At 38.7% G+C, this 20,156-nt stretch overlaps 1 protein-coding gene across 2 annotated transcripts in view; it reads left to right on the top strand.

Moving 5' to 3' along the window:
- drd2a (dopamine receptor D2a) overlaps nt 1-18,314 on the top strand; it is a 47,631-nt gene extending 29,317 nt beyond the window's left edge. The window contains exons 3-8 of one of the 2 annotated variants that reach the window (XM_030402887.1): nt 3,132-3,241; nt 7,266-7,402; nt 11,239-11,447; nt 15,371-15,457; nt 15,772-16,159; nt 16,904-18,314. In XM_030402887.1, the coding sequence (XP_030258747.1) occupies nt 3,132-3,241; nt 7,266-7,402; nt 11,239-11,447; nt 15,371-15,457; nt 15,772-16,159; nt 16,904-17,100 (1,128 nt within the window). In that variant the 3' untranslated portion in view covers nt 17,101-18,314. The remainder of the gene's footprint in view (nt 1-3,131; nt 3,242-7,265; nt 7,403-11,238; nt 11,448-15,370; nt 15,458-15,771; nt 16,160-16,903) is intronic. The other variant, XM_030402897.1, reaches the window with a different exon arrangement.
- Nucleotides 18,315-20,156: the final 1,842 nt, after the last annotated feature.

The following is a 20,156-nucleotide window of genomic DNA, read 5'->3' as shown; positions in this document are numbered from 1 at the left end:
TTTTGATGTGTGCAGATGCTGTACAGAGAAGCTAAACATACATTCATATCAGTCTGAGGTAAACATCAGCCAGATTATAATGATTTCTATAGATTTGCATATATATTGTGGAAGTGAAGGTGACCTTACATAGTTAGACAGATTATGTGCTTACAACAGCTTTGGCTTTTAGGTTTCTCATTTGTTTATTCACCTCATGTTCTTCAGAGCATGCTCCTTCCATCACAGACTCAATTATCTTCACATAATGACACAAACACAACATTGTGGGTTTTTTTGTCTGTCTCTTTTTATTAAACATAACAACCTGCGAACCCACTGCACCCACACTCCTCTCCGTCCTTTATCTTAGAAGACTTAATGATTTTCTAATTTCACATCGCAGGCGGCGGCCTGACTGAGTTTTCTTGTGCTGATTATGTATCAGCATGAACTAACAGTGACAGCTTAGTCACAGAGTGTGGGCAGGGCATTCAACTTGCCCTTTATTATTAAATGCTGAATTAGCATTAATTACAACAATTTTCGCTTTCTGCCAAGTGTGACTGATTTAGAGAGCATACTGAGGGAACATTATGTGTGGCTCAAAGTCCAGAGCCTGTTTTTATTCAAGGTGCATAAAATGCCACTGTTTTTCTTTCTGGGGAATTTCATGCCAAACTTGAGTTATTCACCTTTGGCTGGGGCTTCAGTATGGCCAAAAAATGTTGTTCAATGAAAATGAAGAAACGCCATTAATAATTATTGTATTCCACTTATTACAGTGATTACATGCAGTAGTTTTCAGTAATTCATTAGTTAGTCACACAGAGATAATAGAGAGTAAATTCTAATGAGAAGAAACATTTAAGTCATACAAGGAAAACATGTTTAAAGCCAAAGCAAAGGATCGGCTTCAAGAATTATTAATTAAGGATTGTGTTGTTGTGTTTAATCGCCCCAAAATGATCTGTGAGGTAGTCAGAAATGACACACATTAGGGGTGTGTGTGGCTATGTGTTTAAATTAACCACTGAATCACACAAAGTCTCTCGTTCTTGCTCTTCTTTTAACCCCTTCTCCTCATTATGTTCACAAAGTAAGGTATATTTCCCCTTCAGGTTCCAGTCAACAGTCAACATTACACTACATAAACACACACCAGTGGAGGTCACCACCGCTCCCCCTGCTGCCGGTAAACTGCTTGAGATCACAGCAGAGTTTGTTTGTTTGTTTTTTTTATTCATTATCATCATTGATGCCATAAAGACAGTCAGGTTTGAGATGAAAGGCATATATATGTATATTTTGATTTAAAGGCATCTTAATTTGCTCTTTTTGAAAATAAATCATAGAAAAACTTTAATTTATTAGAATTTTGCAGTTTATAAATCAACAGACTCAACATATGAAGTAATTCCTGTATAATCCCATCCTTCCCCTGCTTTACAACTAATCCCCACCCAGTCATCATACCTTTCAAGACAACCAATCTAGTGACATCAGTCAAAAAGAAAATAATAGATATATGACGATAAATACAAATGTAATTATACCTTTAAATTACTGAGAGGTTAAACCCATCTTTTCCTGTATAAAACCAAGACTGGTCATGAACTCACCCACTTTCACAGTTCCCCGGCCCCCATTACTTCAGTTCAACTTAATTTCACGACATTAACTTTGCCTATTAGACCAGAATGGGGATACATTCTAAGTCATGATTGCAGTGCAGATATACACAGAGTGAATAAGTATAAATGGAGTTGGAGAAGTGGTCAGGATGCATGAAATAGGTGAAATAGCAACAACCAAATTGAGAAAATGCATAAATCCCACATTCAGTATGTGTAACAATTATCCTCTTTTAGCACTGTATTTGTATTGATTTCATGCTTTAAACAAGATGCAGCAGTTTAATATTCAGTGAATGTGTTTCCGCCACACTCACATGGATAGACCTGTGCTGCAGCCACAGGAAACCTGTAATGCCCCGCTGCAGCATTAATGAGGATGTAAAAAAGTAAGATTTTTTTGTTTGTGGAGCTGGTGAGAGAAGCAACAGTGTGGGACTGTCATATAAAGAAGGACAAGAAATGGAGTGGTGGTAGCGAAGGAGAGAACAGGAAGGGCGATTGCAGTGGATAGTGTGGAGATGCTGAAAGGGTAGAACAATGCAGCAACAACAACAATAACAAAAAAAAAGAACAGAGAGGTTGCAACAGGGAGAAGGGCAGTCATTATACTGTCAGATCTGTCTGCAGTCACCACTAGTGTTGGAGTCACGGGAGACAACAAAGAACTCTTTAAGCCGGTGCTAAATGTAAGACATCGGCTAGGGACAAAGATTAATCATCCACAGAGAGGTAGGAGTTTCTCCTCTGACACACACACATCTCTCTTACCCTTTACAGAGCCTTGAGAGGGGGCAGGTAGGATGTAGTGTCAGGCGAGGTGGGCGGCTTTGGACCCGTCAGAGCATCACTGATGATGTTTCATCTCTTGGTTTGACCATGTGTGGCACAGAGGATTGAATACAAATGGGTTTCGATCATGTGTTTGATTGAACGCCACCTGGGGCTGCAGACAAGGATGCATGTTTATAAAGGATGATCATCTCGGCCAGGGTGAGGGTGTCAGTAGGTTTGCAATAATCTATCGTGTTTAATTCCTCCCGGTGTCAGAGAAAAGGTGTGAAGAGTCGTGACATCACTGAACAATCCACTCAGCTCGTCCGTCAATTTCCAACAGTCTTTCGATCACATGAATGTAACAGAACATCTGGATGTTGTGTATACTGTGAAATATGTATGACAGCTGTTTTCACCTGTAATTATCTTTATATGATAACAACCCCACGCCTATCCAATCTGTTCTCTATCAGACTTCACTCACGACTCAGAGCACTCTGCTGAACTGTTGAACAGGTGACACTTTCCTTTCTCTGTATTCATATCATCAGTTTCGCTCTTTACTTCCTCTTTCTGTTGCCGGTGTGGAAAATAATGTGGGGGAAAAAAAAAAAATACACAAAGGGAGACTTGACTGTCAGGCTTGCTTTGTGTTGCAGAAGCAAAACACATCATTTGCAGTGACTTTGTTCTGTTGACTGTTCCTGTAAGCTGCCATTTGTTGATGTTTTTCTCTTCTAGGTAGTGGGAGAGTGGCGCTTTAGCAAGATCCACTGTGACATCTTTGTCACTCTCGATGTGATGATGTGTACAGCCAGCATCCTCAATCTCTGTGCCATCAGCATTGATCGGTGAGGTCACCACTGCACAGATTGTTTAATCCTGCCTGTCATGCATACTGAATTGATTTTAGATGGGAATCTTACCCTCTGAATAACAGTGGGGGAACTGCTACTTTCTAATTGCATGCATATGTTTTTTTGTACAAACTAATTGGCCTTTCTAGACACAAATTTCACAACCTTCCAATTTTATTTCACGTATATTCATTTAGGAATAGCCTGTTACCGCTCACCAGATGGTCCAGGGTTATTAATGTGAATTTCTCAATATGCCAATCTGCGGCAATTTCAGGACTTAAGAGTATGTACCATCTATTGAACAGGTGCATGGGAAACATGAAATGCAATGACAATATTGTGTACACTGGCACATTGTCAGCACAAACTTAATGAAAGTCCAAGTTGACCACTGTATAACACAAACAGTAAGTGGAGCAGTATCTTTAGCGACAGACTTCAACAACCAATGTCATGAGTGGGCAAATCACAGGATTAACTCAATGAATATATATTCATTAACTGATCTTAATGCATACATAAATCAAAAATAAATGATTGAAAAGATCAGGTCACACAACCTGTGTGTAAATATGAGCTGAGAGAAAGATAGGTGAAAAGGCATCACAAGAAAAACATCTTTCAACAAAAATTAGAGGAAAGAGGAGAGGAGATGTTTTACAGTAGTACCCAATATATGCAATACAGGCATCAACATGTTAAAGGTCATCCTTAAAGCAACATTATGTAGAAACTGGCATTTTGTGCAATTTGGTGTCCCCCACAAATTCCAGGTCTGTAACAGTTTGTCTGATGTAATGTAGGTGATAACTTCAAACAAAACGTATTACATTTTCACAATATTATTTGTTGAAAACTTGTATGTTGAAGTAAACATATATGTAACGCTGTGATCCTACCCTCTCACAGAAGTTACATAGAGCAGAACGAGTGAGCATGTGATATGTAAATATTGTATTAACGTTCTCATAAGAGTAAATATTTATTAAGGTCATGAATGCTCCATTCACCCCTACTGGAAACAATATTATGTAAACCTACATTTTTTACATAGTTTGACTGACAAATTATCGTCTTTTATGACGATCCGTTGAATGCATTAACAAACATAAGCTTCCCATATTGATACACTGATCAGATCTGGAACTTTGATAGTCCACAATTTAGTCTCCCATCCGTTCTGTTTTGGTCTTTCTCCCAACTCTTGAATAATATATCCAGGTCCTCGGCTGCTAAATGCTCCACTATGTTCACCAGCTGGTTGGAAACATTGTCTGTCCGCCATTTGGTGCTGTGCAGATCTTTAAAGCTTTTCACTCAAAACAGCTGCCTGCTGCTTCTGAAAACAATGCTATAAAAGACAGTGGTGAGAGCAAATCAGACCAGTAATGAAAAACAAACACTGAGCACAGAGCTGATGGGAACGGCAGAGCTAAGTGATCCTTCGCTGTGAGATTGTTAGTACAAGGGACCCCTTGCAGAACCAAACATAATAATTTATTGTTATAGCCTTTATAGCCTACCCAAACAAATAAAGCACTATTTAAAGTGACAGTTCACCGCAGTGCCTGTTTTGTCACAAGAACTTCTGGACTCATTAATGCCGCAGACAAAAATAACTCCCTTATTTAGCCATCACTTGCACGATGACTATGATTAATGGCAACGCCTCTATTACAGTAGATCACAAAGCAAAAGCAGTTCACATGAAGGGCATGTATGCCTGACATTTGATTAAGAACTGTAGGAAATAATCATGTACTGCTAACAATCAGTTGTGAAAGTGTGAGAGCTGGGTTTGATATAAATGAAGAATTCCAAGGACATAACATTTTCCATATTTTCATGTCACAGAAACCTGTCAAGTTTTATTTCATATGATTTTCTGCTCGGCTACATTTTCATCTTAAAAACATATGGAAAATAAATATTCATCGCGTGGTTACATGCGGACACAATTTCAACTCCTATTCAAGTGATGGAATTAGAATGCAAATGTCCATCGTATGTGGAGAAAAAATCTTATTAGTGTGAATAATCCCATGGTGGATGATTGTTTGTGTGTACTTGAAATGAATTGTTTGGAGAGGAGAAGGAGCAAGGACATTAACATTTAGATATTATTCATTTGACTTGTGACCACTTGCTGTGTACTTGTGAATACAAATCATGAAAAGGATGAGTGTGACACAATCACTTTCCTTTTACCCAATATGTTGAGTACATTTCAGTGTCCACAAGTATGACGCTGAGATATTCAAGTTCAGCGAAGAGTCACTGAAAAATTTCTGTTTTTCCTTTTATCAATTCTGCAGCTCCAGGCAGCATCTTAATTTATACATCAAAGGATTGTTTTCTGCCTCTACTAACTTTGTTCTGACTCACAAGTGTCGAGCCAAAAGGAGGGGATCACAATACGCATGAGTCTCGACAGCTTACTTTAGGGGGCGGAAAAGTGAATACTCAGTCAGCCTAATCTCTTGTTAAAAGATGAATGATTTGAAGCTTCCACTAATGGCCAATCAAATCAGCAACATCATCTTTAAAAGCAGAAGACTATTAGGCCTAGGGATTTAAGAAAAGAAAATCCAATTGTGTTGCTGAAAGACAGATTGTTTATAAGTGGAACTACAAGATATCTCCCTATTATGATGCTCTTAGTGAGTCATAATAACGTTCATTATATAGTCTATTGTTGTATAATGACAATTTAATTAATCCTGAATCTTTAATCTTGAATTATGTCCACAAAAATATTTTATAAGACGAGCAGTTAGCCTTGAGCTTTGTGTATTAATGCACTCATAAGTCATATGGTTACATACAATAAAATATGCCAAATACTGTGAGAAAAGTTTTAAGTCTGTTTACACAGCTACATAAATTCAAAGCTCTCCAGGTACGTTGTACGTTCATGATTTGATTTTGGGTCACTACTAGTAACTAACGCATCAGTTTTCTCATACTGTCCAGTGCTGTAGCTCATATTTACACTATTACTACCAATCAGCCATACATTTTATGCAGCACAGATTCTTCCACATTCAAATTAAATTTTGATGCGCCTGAAGAAGTTTCCTATGAAGTTTTCTTTTAAAGGAAATTATGTTTACACTCAATGTTACTCACCAAAACTCATCATTTGCATCCTTGAGGCTGAACAAATGTGCTAAAAGCATTTCCTTCCTCATAAAGCATTCACAAAGCTTACAAGCATTTTCCTTTTTTATATTCTTGTTTATTAGCTCGGAATGCTCTTCTTCACTGCCTTTTCACTGAAAGGCTGCATTTCTTTGTGAGTAACCACCACATTTCAAAATAGATAACAGTAATAGTATTATTTATGTGTTTTTCTGAGCCTCAGATGGTTGTCAGACATGTGCACAAATAATGTACTGTGCTCCCAGGGACACCAGTCATTTTCTGTCATCTGGCCTTGTAAAAGCACTGTGCATTATTACTTGTGGGACAAGAAAACCTCTCCATACCACAGGCTTGTGCATATCTTGGTACAATCCTAACAACACATGATTTAATACAATTACCTTAGATTTATCCTGATTTCCCTCATGTGTTTCCATAAAAAGAAAAAAACAAAAACAAAAACTAATGATAGTCTTGTAAAAGCCTTAACCACTTGGCTTTATGTCTAAAGTCTTTGGGACCAAATTACAAAAAAAATCAATGCATTACACACGGTAGAAAGCTGTGCATTTCCTGGGCGATTACCGCAAACCCACTTATAAGGTCAAACAATGTAGTGAGGTTAAATGATAAGGTCTTCATTGTGAGTCACAGCCTTCTTTACAGTTCCTCCTCTGTATGTCCGCGGCACATAGCTGTTTCCAAAGGGATTTTTATTTTATTTGACCACTTTCTTTGTCCTCCTTTGAGCTAAGATTTCAAGTGATCCCCAACCACACATCTTTGTTAACCTCATCACACCTTCCTTGTTTTGCTAAATGTCATAGATTTAAACTAAAGTGTCTATTTTTTCTTTTTCCCTCCCACACAGTTACACAGCAGTTGCGATGCCAATGCTTTACAATACTCGCTACAGTTCCAGGAGACGGGTCACAGTAATGATTTCTGTGGTGTGGGTACTCTCTTTTGCCATATCATGTCCCCTATTGTTTGGCCTAAACAACACAGGTAAGAAGGAGTATGGTGAAACAAACATGTTTTCCCATGGTTTGTGACTAAATTGGTAGCACTTATTGTGGTGTACTGTATTATTCATGGACACACAGCCACTGCGCAGTACATCATATAATATAATATAAAGAAGAGATACACAGAATGCATTGTGAATAGGTAGCTGATGTATCTTCTCTCCATGCACTAAAGCAGAATGCTTACATCAGTGCCCGTTTATTAGTGTCTTTACAACACGGTATACAAAAATGTGCATAGTTACTAAGGAGCGAGTAAGGAATGAATCAGGAGTGACTTGATAGGTAATGAATCGTTAATGAGTTATTCCTTAATAACTTAATTCAAGGAATAAATAGTAGATAATGATGAGCTACTTGATGCCACACTGGGGAATACTATAGTAATGAACCATTAAGTAATGACTGGTTCATAAACATCCATGATTCGACATATTGACCACTTTCCTCATGAGTAGTTAGGTGATGCTGATCAACTACAACAACCAACTGCTTATTGGCACTAACCAGTAACGACTCATTAATTACTGATTACTTAATCATTAGTTACTCTTTTTGTGTACCTTCACGTAAAGTGAAACATAGTACTTGGGATTTACCAAGTATACTTGATTAAATACTCATTACTTAGTCATACTAATTAATGAATCATTAGTTGCCCAACATCGTTACTCAAGTGTATGTGGTAACTTAACTTGAAAGTAAATATTAACGGTAATTTATTGATTCAGTAATTAGTATTTAATGAGTCCATTGGTTAACTACTCAGTATGGTGTCTCACTTTACTTAAAGGTACACAATAACAATGTACAACTAATGATTTAATAATCGTAATGAATAAGTCATCACTAGTTCGTGCCAAACAGCGGGTGGTTAATAGTAAGTCAGTAGCAACTCATTAAAAAAAAAAATAAGTAAGTTGATTCAGATAGTTATGAGCTAATCATTACTTAATTATTCATTCATGTAGTATGTCAGAGTCTTGTGTTACTGCATTGTCTTTCAAAAGAGAATATAAGATATCGACACATCAGCTCTTGCAAGTAACCTATTCCCTCATACTTAAATGTAACTACTGGTAGTGAGCCTTAGCCCTTTTGGTTGCTTATTTCCCTGAACATGGGCCTGAAGAGAGGATTACTGCTAAGGCCGTAAGCGATTAAGCGATTTTTAGACTTGTTGCTAACCAGCTCCTGTGGCTCACATCCTGTCACTTTGATGCTTCACTCATCCCTTCGACTGCCTTGATGTAACGTCAATTCTCCCAAGACTCAGGCGTTTAGGTTTGTGAGCCCCGGAACACAAGTGAGCTGTGACTGCAGAGCTGGCCAGTGTAAGCTGCAAGGAACATGAAAGCAGATATCACCAGCGCCAGCCATCAAGTTTAGTGTTTAAAGCCATAGCAACTTTCCTTTAAAATGTTCTGGCAATGAATTAAACGTTTCTAAAACTGTGAAGGGACGTCAAGTGTCTGTTGATGACTTCAAACACAGAATATCACAACCTTAGATTTTGACATATTCACCTACAGACACATACTCATGCATACAGTGTACCTTGACATGCTTGTGTGTGTATGTATGTGTATACTTAGAATGTGCAGCTAGTGATGGGTTAAATGCAGAGGACAAATTTCAGGTGTGTTACATGTCTGACAAATAAAGATTCTCTCTCTTATGCTTAAAGACTCTTCAACACGTGGACAGGGGGTTGAGTATAGGGGGTATTACAGCAATTTAATATGTGACTTTCACAAAGTTGGGGCTCGTTAGAAACAATTATTTGAAGTTAACGCAACCAAAGCTGAGCTATCCAGACTTTTATCCCATAATGCAAACCTCTTTCAAAGTCCACACCTCTAGTTTGAAGCTTCTGTTAAAGGTGCACTATGTAACTTTTCAAGTTATAATGGTTACATGCTCATATGAACTATAGGACTTCTTAGCAAGGTGCTGCTTTTGTTCTCACCCAACCATAACTCAAAACACATACAGTATTTACAAATAGAAATGTAAACATAGGGCTTTAAAGGTGCATTATGTAAGAATTGGCCACCTATTGAGTTCATACTCAAAACAAATAGGGGGTAGCATATCACCAATGTAACTGCTAACTGCTGCTAAGTGTAGCTGCTGTTAGCCCAGTTAGCAGTACAGCTAGGTGTTCAGACTGGGAGCTTGGAGCACAAGGTGTGTGAAAGTGTTGCTGTTGCTTACACAACTAGTATAGGAGCTCCACTGGGAGGAGGTTTACATGCCCTGGACAGCTGGAGAGAGCAGGGCATGCTGAGAGGGAGTATAGATATAAAATGATAAAATCAAACCCTTAATTTGCTTGGAAAAGCGCCATATTTTATTTTTCAATTGTTTTAAACTGAAATTCTTACATTGTGTATCTTTAAAGTAAATCTTAAACTCATGCTAGTCAATAAAGTTGCAGAAATAAACCATGTTGTTATGAGTGAAAATGCTCAGTGTACAACACAGCCTTCACCTTGGCACAGAGAGATCATTCAAAAAGTCTCAACATATTGACCGCTGTAGTAAATGTAGAGTTATTAAGTTCTGTGAGCTCGCTGGCCAGATCGGCTGTGAAAGGTTTTGGTGAGTGTCAAATGAGGCAGCGTCAGTTATGTATTTTTGCTGTCTAATACTTAACCAGTTTTATGACAAACTGTGACTTTCTTGTCTCTCCCAGTTAACACTAATACTAATTTTAGAAATAAGGTCCCAGTGCATCCACCAAAAGGGAGGGACTTTGTCGTGTATCAAGAGCTCCGTCTCTCCATTTGTTTACAGGCCTGTTATAAAGTTGCATAGCAACTGGCCTATTATTTATTCAGACTTTTAAAAACTCTTTCCTAAGCTATAGAAGATATTATACTGGTTTAAACTGGTTTTGCAGGCTGAGAAAGGCTCCTTGTGACAAGTAAACCTAATTTCATGTAAAATTGTGTTGCCCTTTTAATGGTCAGCCTTCTCTTCCTCCTGAGGCACCGCCGCCTTGAAGTGTGAAGATAGCAAGTTGTTATCATGAACTACACAATTACTGTGACATCATCGGTTGTTATGCTTGCCTGTGTGGCAACAATTGTTGCCTAATCTGAAGCGCCTGTAGGGTCTGAACTTGGTCCATTTTGAGTCCAGAAGAGACAGGATGGTCACCTCAGTGTGTGTGTGTGTGTGTGTGTGTGTGTGTGTGTGTGTGTGTGTGAGAGTGTGTGTGTGTATGTGTGTGTGTGTAGGTGTGTGTGTGTGTTCGTGTGTGTAGGTGTGTGTGTGGGTGTGTGTGTGTTTGTGTGTGTGTGTGTGTGTGTGTGTGTTTGTGTGAAGGGAGTAAAGAGGAGTTGGCAATGCAGCTCAGAGCGCCAATTTGGCTGGCTTCAAAAGTAAATCAGTGACATCTAAAATTAACAAGCAACCAGTGCAGGGAGTTGAAAATTGGGGTGATATGATCTCTACATTTGGCAGCAGATAGAGGCGCTGTGGCAGCTTCCTGGATAAGCTACACGCGGTTGAAGTGAATGTGAATGGGAGAAAAAAGAAAGTTGTGTGAATGACCTCCAAGAGTGAGGGAAGTGTAGGATTGGTTCCAGTTTTGGATGAAACCTCAAGAGATAGAAATCAAATAGAAGCCCTTCGTTGTTAGCTGCAAGCTCAAACCAAACAAAGTTTCCCATTTTTTATTTTAGAAAGTTTTTCAAGAATCACATTGACAAAAACACAATGCAACCACACTCACATAAAGAAAACTATTTTGGATAGAACATAACACACAGTCTGAAACCTTTCTTCACCCTGTGCTTATCTCCACAGCAACTCGCGATGAGTCTCTCTGTGTGATCGCCAATCCGGCCTTTGTGGTGTACTCTTCCATCGTGTCCTTCTACGTTCCCTTCATCATCACTCTGCTGGTTTATGTGCAAATTTATGTGGTCCTGAGGAAGCGCAGGAAACGTGTAAACACAAAGCCAAAGCAGCGCGTCTGTCAGGCTGCCGACCCTGATGTGGCCACTTCGCTGAAGGTGAGCTGCTGTAGCAATACGGTCGCCGTTTACGATGAAAACTTTTATGGCTCTAATATGAAAGTGAGATTGAGATTTGAGATTTACACCTTTATCATACCAGAGCTCCCTTCTGTCTGCGCCTTTTGAATGTATAAATCAACATTGAGGTCTACAGTATGTGATCGGACTAAAGCCATTGAAGTAACATAGACAGTCTTCGTGTAAAGTGTTGCTCTTTGCAGGCTTTTATCCATTTAAAATGCAAAACATAGTATTAAATGCTTCTTTTTTTTTACAGAATCCCTAAATGGTCACGGGTCAAACATATAATTTCCCATGATAACAAGTAAAATTCTATCAAAATTCTATCCCAAGACAACAAGATATTTCTTCATTAAAAACAACTTTATAAGGTTCACAAGTGTGGACCAACTCATACACACTGCTCTATAAGCGGCTTTTTTGAGTTTCAAAGCAGAATATGAACTTTCTATGAACTTTGTTTTATGATTCGACTATTAATGTGATACTATAAGCGATAGGTGCAACAACAAACTGTCCAGTGGGCTACAACCGCTGATTGGCCTGGGGATAAGAAACTACCCTCATTAATGGGTGTTTGAATGGTACAATAACGTATTTATATAAATTAGTAAATCAGATGCTACTCATGGCTCATTGCTGATGCAATAAACATTAAGCTGTCAGTAATAAAAGGGAATAACCTTTGTTTTCTCTTGATATAAAAGCTTGTTTTCTCGAGATCTCAAGAAAACCAACTCAACATTTGTTATTTCATGATAATTACATAATTAATTTGTGATCTTCAGAAAGCAAAAGAATATATATATACTTATTTGCAGGAAAATGGACTATATCAATCAAAATGCTCTGGTTCATCTGACATCGCTTCACATAATGCAACTGTTCCTGCAGTGATTTGGGACTTATATAGCTACAGCTACTAAATCTCATAATCTGTGGAAAACAACAGTGTTCTCTTTTGATAATGACATAATTAATTTGTGATCCCGGGAACACAAAGTTCGTTATCTGGACATCTCGACAAACTTTTCTCGTTACCTTGGGAAAAACAACTAGTTGTTATCTGGTAATGGTGACATAGATAATTCTTGATCTCAAGAAAACAAAGAGTTTAACTCATTACTGCGGGAAAACAAAGGAAAGAATGTTTGACCAATGGCTGCTTAAGGCTTCCGTACTTTTTGAACATATTTAGAATTATATATTTTTCAACCAGTTTGAAAAGATAACATAAAAAAGTATCTTGCCCTTTGTGTCTTTATAAAACTGCCGTCAAATGTTTTCTCAAAACAATTACGTTCCATGGTTTTTATGGAGGACCAAACCTGACATAAGTATAAATAAATAAATAAATAAATAAATGCATAAATAAATGCTGAAATAAATAAATAAATGTATAAATGCATAAATGCATAAATAAATGAATAAATAAATAAATGCTGAAATAAATGTATAAATAAATAATTAAAAGTATAAATAAAAGAATAAATGCTTTTTATTTATTTATACATTTCTGTTCACCTACATTTATTTATTTCTGTATTTCTGTTCACCTACATTTATTTATTTCTGTATTTCTGTTCACCTACATATATTTATTTCTGTATTTCTGTGTCCATATGTAAATGAGGAGGTAGGAGGTCCTAACCTCAGTCAAGAGCATGATTGGTTACAGGAGTGTGCTCGATGAGGGTCTACTACTTCTGCCTTACTAGCAGCGCTGATTCCTGTACACTGTACAGGAATGTTGCTGGCTACCAGCAAGCCCGCTCAGCTAACTGTTAGCTGCAGTTGTTGACATTTGTTCATGTAGCTATGGTATAGTTATGAATTTGACTGGCGCTCATTTTAACTTGCGAGGGTCCCAGGTGTGCTGGTGGTGTGGTTTGAGAATCCCGTCTGGAGAGAGAGGGATCCTCAGCCATGTCCGCTAACCAGGAAAAACATTCTGCTCATCGCTCCAAGTCATGTATATGTGTATCTAGACGAGCGCTACAGAGCACAAATCGTCCAAAAGTGCATGTTGTCGGTCTCATATCTTTGTCGTGAATGTCTGTACTCTCAAATAACTCATGGGTGGAACAGGCTGAGGCATTTGTTCACGCCGAGCGGCTCGAGAGCGGAGTGGAGACCCCTTTTAGCTCTTATGTTAGCTGTTAGCTGCTCGCTGTAGCGCAGCGTCCAGGCTACCTTGTGACACCGGTTACCATCGGGTATTTTTCATTCCGCACTGTTCAAATGGTCGCTTAAAGCCATCGTTATTAAGCTGAAGCTAAGTCGGTGTGAAAACTGTACACTGTCATACAGCCTGCTGGTCAAACAGTCTGCAGAGTACGTTGACATCCAGCCTGAGCTCAGCGTGAGGTCAATCAGCTGTGGCAAATCGTGAGACGTCCAGATCAACCTGTGATACAAACACCAGTAGCGACAATGGTTCATAGGAAAGCCCAGACATGTATCTCACTCTCGGTGGTAACATGTGTCAACAGTTAACCTGGACGCTACGCTGGATTCTCAAACCACACCACCAGCACATCTGGGACCTTCGCAAGTTAAAATGAACGCCAGTTAACCTGTCACACTGGTCGAGGCCATTAAGCTAACTGGAGCTGTTTTACAACGTTACAGAGAGCGAGGCTTGAGATCAGGAATCGTTTGTTTTTGTCTGGCTCTCCGATTTGACCAATCATGCTCTTGACTGAGGTTAGGACCTCCTACCTCCTCATTTACATATGGACACAGAAATACAGAAATAAATATATGTAGGTGAACAGAAATACAGAAATACAGAAATAAATAAATGTAGGTGAACAGAAATAAATAAATGTAGGTGAACAGAAATGTATAAATAAATAAAAAGCATTTATTTTTTTATTTATACTTGTATTTATTTATTTATACATTTATTTCAGCATTTATTTATTTATTCATTTATTTATGCATTTATTTATTTATACATTTATTTATTTATTTCAGCATTTATTTATGTATTTATTTATTTATGTATTTATTTATTTATGTATTTATTTATGCATTTATTTATTTATTTATTTATACTTATGTCAGGTTTGGTCCTCCATAGGTTTTATGCTCAGGCATTGTATGACATTAGAACATACGGTGAAGGGAAAAGCACAGACAAGAAGAGAATTGATTTTCTTTAAAAAAAAAAAAAAGAACAAGAAACAAACAGTGGATAACACTCAAGGCGATATATTAAAGAGCATGGCTCAGGTACATCTAAAGCATTTCAAATGTTGTTCTTCTCCTCTAGATGGAAATGTGACTGGTTCCATTCAGTTTCATTTCTGCGTTACATTTGCATTTATTTCGGTGTCGAAAACCGTCAAGCAACCATAAATAAGATGGCCCTCACATGACCTTTTGCTTTTCTGGTTATTGATTTTACTGACACACTGAAGCTCGATGGACTCTGCACAGGAAGCCAAAGTAATGCTTTTGATCCAGTGCACTGCATTACTCATGTTCATGCATGGCTCTGTGTGTGTGAGAGTGCGTGAGCGTGTAGACTATACATTACCATATAATTTAATGATCCGTGAAGTCGTTATATGGCAGCATATTGACAGATTGCATATGTGATCTTTATAGAGTAAGAGAACAAAATTTACATAAAGTTCCACTTATGATGTTAATTGCTGGATGAGTTTGGGTCATCTCAGTAAAATAATCTCAGCTGACAGACTCTTACGCCATCTGGTTAATGGACTTGCAGCTGCAGATCGTATTCTTGGTAAACAGCCTTTCTGTGCCAAAGCTCGATGCAGCCTCATTTGACCCGGTAGGCAGTGGGACCTGTGCTTCGACAGCCCTTTTATCAGTTGTGCTTTGACATTGTACCTTCTCCTTTCCTGACACAGCTGTTCTCATTTCAGGATAAGTGCACTCATCCAGAGGATGTGAGGTTGTGCACCATGATTGTTAAGTCTAATGGGAGTTTTCCTGTCAACAAGAAGAAAGTGGTGTGTGCTCTTTATTTTTTTTGTCATGCTTCAAGCTTTTTTTTGTTTCACGAAAAGCGTAATTGTCGGAAACACATTTATTTTGCACATAAAAGATTTAGCAGTTTAGAAATGTCACCTTCCTTCATTTCAAGAAGAGAAAACAGCTTAAAAGGCACCTGTCTTCTTCTGTGAGCAAAGAAAACCTTAATTTAAAACTCAAAGTGGGGTAATTTGTTCTCTTTTTAATTAGTACTATTTTAAATGTCACCCATTGTGCAATTACCTAAAAGACAGAAAAAAAACTGAATCAGTGCTTTTGTGACCTTGCTCAGATATTCATCAAAGATGGAGTCAATGAAGGGGAAGATCTCGAGCTGGATGAGCTGAACAACAGTGGCAGCAGCCAGAAACAGAAGCAGCAGCCGCAGTGTGCTCTCGGAGACACTCCAGCCACCAGCCACCAGCTATTGATGCCCAACAAGGCTAACGCTAGCCCCACCTCCAGTCCTCCCACACCCCCTGAAGAGGGTCAGAAAGCGGAAAAGAACGGAGACCCTGCTAAGGGGGCCCTGGGGGATTCAGCTCCCGTCGTGGCCAAAGCCTTCCAGACGCAGGCCTTACCTAATGGGAAGACTCAGACCTCTGTGAAGACCATGAGCAAGAGGAAGATCTCCCAGCAGAAGGAGAAGAAGGCCACACAGATGTTAGCCATTGTCCTGGGTAAGTTGGTTTACTAGTTACTGAAGTTTTCTATTGAATTTTCTGTTTGGTGTAAATAATTTAGAAATCGATCAATTAAACTTTTCGCAAAGTTCACCCATAAATAAAAACTCATCATTATCAACTCACCCTCAGTTCCAGAGCCCACAAAACATTCCCTGGAGCTTGACAGGAAAAACAGCATTGTGTAAACAACTGAAGCAGATAGCGACTTTTAATATGGAAATAAAAAAAAAAAAAAAACAGAAACAAATAGCTATCCGCAGCTCGTACAGCATAATCCAAGCACTGAGATCCCAAATTGACTTGAAAAGGCGTTCTTTGTACCTTCTTTTAAGCTGAAGTCTTCTATGAAGCTGCTGAGCTAAAAGCATTAGCGCACACCTCTTCTGAAGAGGATGCACGAGACCAGCTGTTTTTTGTTTTGTCATCTTGATATTTGTTTCTGTTCTAATTTACCACAAGCTGATCCTGTAATGTACATTTTAGAAAAACTCCTTTTCTTTTGCTCAAGCTCCCAGCCATCTGCCTGTGAATGCATTGTTATTTCCATCTTAGATATTTTGGTTAGACCTAAAACAGAGCTTGCAAACAAGGCAGGCGGTGATGCAACGGAAGGAAATACCCTTGATGCCTCTGTTAGTCCAACTCCTCCTTACAGTGTTGCCCTTATTTTGGTGTAATAAGTATTTTTCTTCAACTGTCTCTCTCTTACAATTCATTTTTTTTCTCGTACATCCTCAGGTGTCTTCATCATATGCTGGCTGCCATTTTTCATTACGCACATCTTGAACACCCACTGCACAAAATGCAAGGTTCCCGCCGAGATGTATAACGCTTTCACTTGGCTGGGCTACGTGAACAGCGCCGTAAATCCCATCATATACACCACCTTTAATGTCGAGTTCAGAAAGGCATTCATTAAGATCTTGCACTGCTGAACTGCGACATGACTCATCTGATCAGACCGAGGAAGGAACGATGGATGAAAGCATCTCTTCTGGCAAATACCTCATCCTGTTAAGGGAAACGCACCACAGGGGGAATCTGCGATCTGCTTTTTAACGTTACGGAGCGGAGTGACTGATAAACTTGTCTTTTTTGAAAGGCATGTTGGCTCTATATGTGCATTGTTTGTGGAGTCCCTGTTCTCCAAATCATTGAATGTAAAACAAGAAATGTCTGTAACAATGAGCTGTTTCATGGAGAAAAAGAAAAACTGTAACATTGTTCTCTAAAAAAGAAATCATTGTGCTTGTCACGTAAGGAGCCATCTGTGTATACCACACACATACAACTGCTATTTATTGTGTGTGTGCTTTATGTTTTGATAATGGAAATACTCTACAAATCCTATAGATATCGAGTCAGTGTTCATTGCAGTGTTAAAACTGATACGTCAGCTCTTAATCTTAAATCTAATCTCTCTCTCTCTCTCTCTTTCTATCTCTCTCATCTTAAAATTACTGATTGGAATGTGTGTTCAAGATGAGGCGATTTTACTTGCTGTATAATGTGGCTATGCCAATATCCACATATTTGCAATTTTATAAATTGAAAAAAAAAATCATATATTACTGTTAATGTTATTATTAGTTATAATTTGCTGTATATAGTTTTCTTAACACATTAACTGTGATTATATGCCTGCAATGAAAATGTGATGCATGCTACACTGCTCCTCTACTTGACTTCTCATGACGTGTATGTTTAACAAAAAAAATGACAAAAAGACGTCCAATAAATGAAGTTATGAGACACTCTGTAAAGTGCCACATGAATATCAGTTTTCAACCCGTAAATGACTTCATTCAGACGCTTTGACCTTATTCGGCAGCCTCTCTCTTATTCCCACGACTGGTCTGCGGTTTGAGTAATGTTGTTTACTGGGAGTGACTCTGAGCGGTGCTGCGGCGGAGTTGCTCCGCGGCAGACTAATGACCTGTATGTGGACTTTTGCAGCTTCCAGGTATAATCATGCGGATGTGTGCAGCCCCTGGAGCATCCCCCTGGAGGCCTTTCACGGAGTTCGAACGAGGCAAACTTGGCAAACCTGAAATGATAGTTACAGCAATACATCTGTGTGTGTTTTCATTGGGCAACAAATCAACCTGCATTATTTTCAGTTTAACAATAAAGAGATTACAAACAAAAATATGTTAATGTTTGGATGAATTTTAGCCACAGACTACTGCAGCTTAACAACTGTTATAGAGTTTTTGGTCACCCAGAGGAATATTTTACTGCTCAAAGCTTGCTCCTTTATGGCTATGGAGCCGTAAAGGAGCTCAATGAGAGTTCTCATTTCAGTCTTGTTGTAGTCTTTTTTGGTCTCAAACATTTCTCATTTGTTTCTCCTAAAATTCCTTAGGAGCAATAGGTGAGACTTGAGACTTTACCGCTTAAACCTTGCTCCTTTCCAGCACTGAGGAGACATTCTGAAACTTCATTGAGAGCTTGATGAGATCTCCTTTGAAACTTACAGGGAGCCCAAGTTGAGATTTTCTGCACCTGTTTCTCAGGAGAAACAATTGAGAAACAGGAGAAATCAGCCACAGCCTCACTTTGGTCTCACATAGATCTCGTAGTTGTCTAGGAGAAATGAATGAGACACTACTGAGATCTCTTTTCCAATTTTTGTTTCCTCTGGGCAGTAACACGTGTCTCTCCTTACTCACTCCTCACTCGCAGTCAAAGAGAAAAGAAGGTTGTTCCTGTATCCCTGCCCACAGAGAACGCGTAGAGAGCAGGATCCTGTCTGGCGTTTTCCGCTACATGTTCATGTGTTGGCGTAGAGAGGAGGGTGAGGATTGCCAACTGCAAACCGGACAGGAAGTTAGTTAAGACAACGACAGAACTCACAGCGGCTTTTAGTGAAATCGCAAAATCTAAAGTTGTCAGGGCCTTTATTCAGATCTAGACAAATAAATATAATCTGCAAATCAGTAGATTTCTTTTTAAATGGATATTTGTTGGAAACAGTGTGCAAAAAAAGAAGGTGCCAAAAGAACACTTTGGAATGATTCTTTAAAAAAAAAAAAAACATTATCACGTGAAGTGTGGTATTTTGAGCCCAAATTGACTCTTTACTTTTAATTTGTTAACAGTCCATCAGCATTATTTCAGTCCTGACTGTCCATACAGTATTTTTACTATTTTGATCTATTCTATTCAAACGACATCTACTGCACGTTTGTCCTTCCTGGGAGAGAAATCCTTGTCAAGAGATGATGTCTCTCGGGCATGGTGTAATGCTTTTGATGTGGCTTTGGATTGTAGTATTCATTAAGGTCAAGCATAGCATCAGTCTTTTGATGACCAAAGTCAAACCTAAGACTGTCCAGTATTGCATCATTTTCTGGGAAAAACCAATCAGTATCACAACAGGCCAACATGAGAAGCAAGAGGCAGAACACCAACAAAACCAATAACATGATTCCAGCATTCCTGTTCCCCCTATCAGCATTCACTGAGTCCAGCTCCACTGACAAAGGACTCCGGACATGCAGAGTTCACCTGTTTTTATTGTGAGGTTGTGCTCGAACACACAGAAACTACATTGTTTGACAGTGATGAATGGATGTCAGAAGACAATTTCCAGTTTCTCCAAAGTAACAATAGTAACAGTTTCCTGCACAGCTACCCTGAAGCAGTCCTGGCATTACCTGTAAGAACTGGATGTGGCAGTGGGGGGCCATATCTTGTTTGTTCAAGCCATACAGTATCAAAATGAGATAAGTTGTGGTTTTGCAGTGGAATATGTGCAAGGAAGTTCTTAGTCAGGAAATGAGATATAGCATATTCATTACTGAGTTGATTGTGTCACCTTTCGATAGAGTCTGCTGTTTCCCCATTTCCCGTCTTCCGTAGCTAAGATAGCTGTCGCCTGGTGATACCAGTCTTATAGAATGGAGATGTGAGAGTAATATATCTTCATATCTAACTCTTGGTGCGTTTAAAAAAAACACAACTTAAAGGAGAACTTCGGTCGATTTAA

This window comes from Sparus aurata, chromosome 2, assembly GCF_900880675.1.
Source record: "Sparus aurata chromosome 2, fSpaAur1.1, whole genome shotgun sequence".
NCBI lineage: Eukaryota > Metazoa > Chordata > Actinopteri > Spariformes > Sparidae > Sparus > Sparus aurata.
Note: the sequence above shows the minus strand (reverse complement) of the source record. Positions and strands in the feature narration are given on the sequence as shown.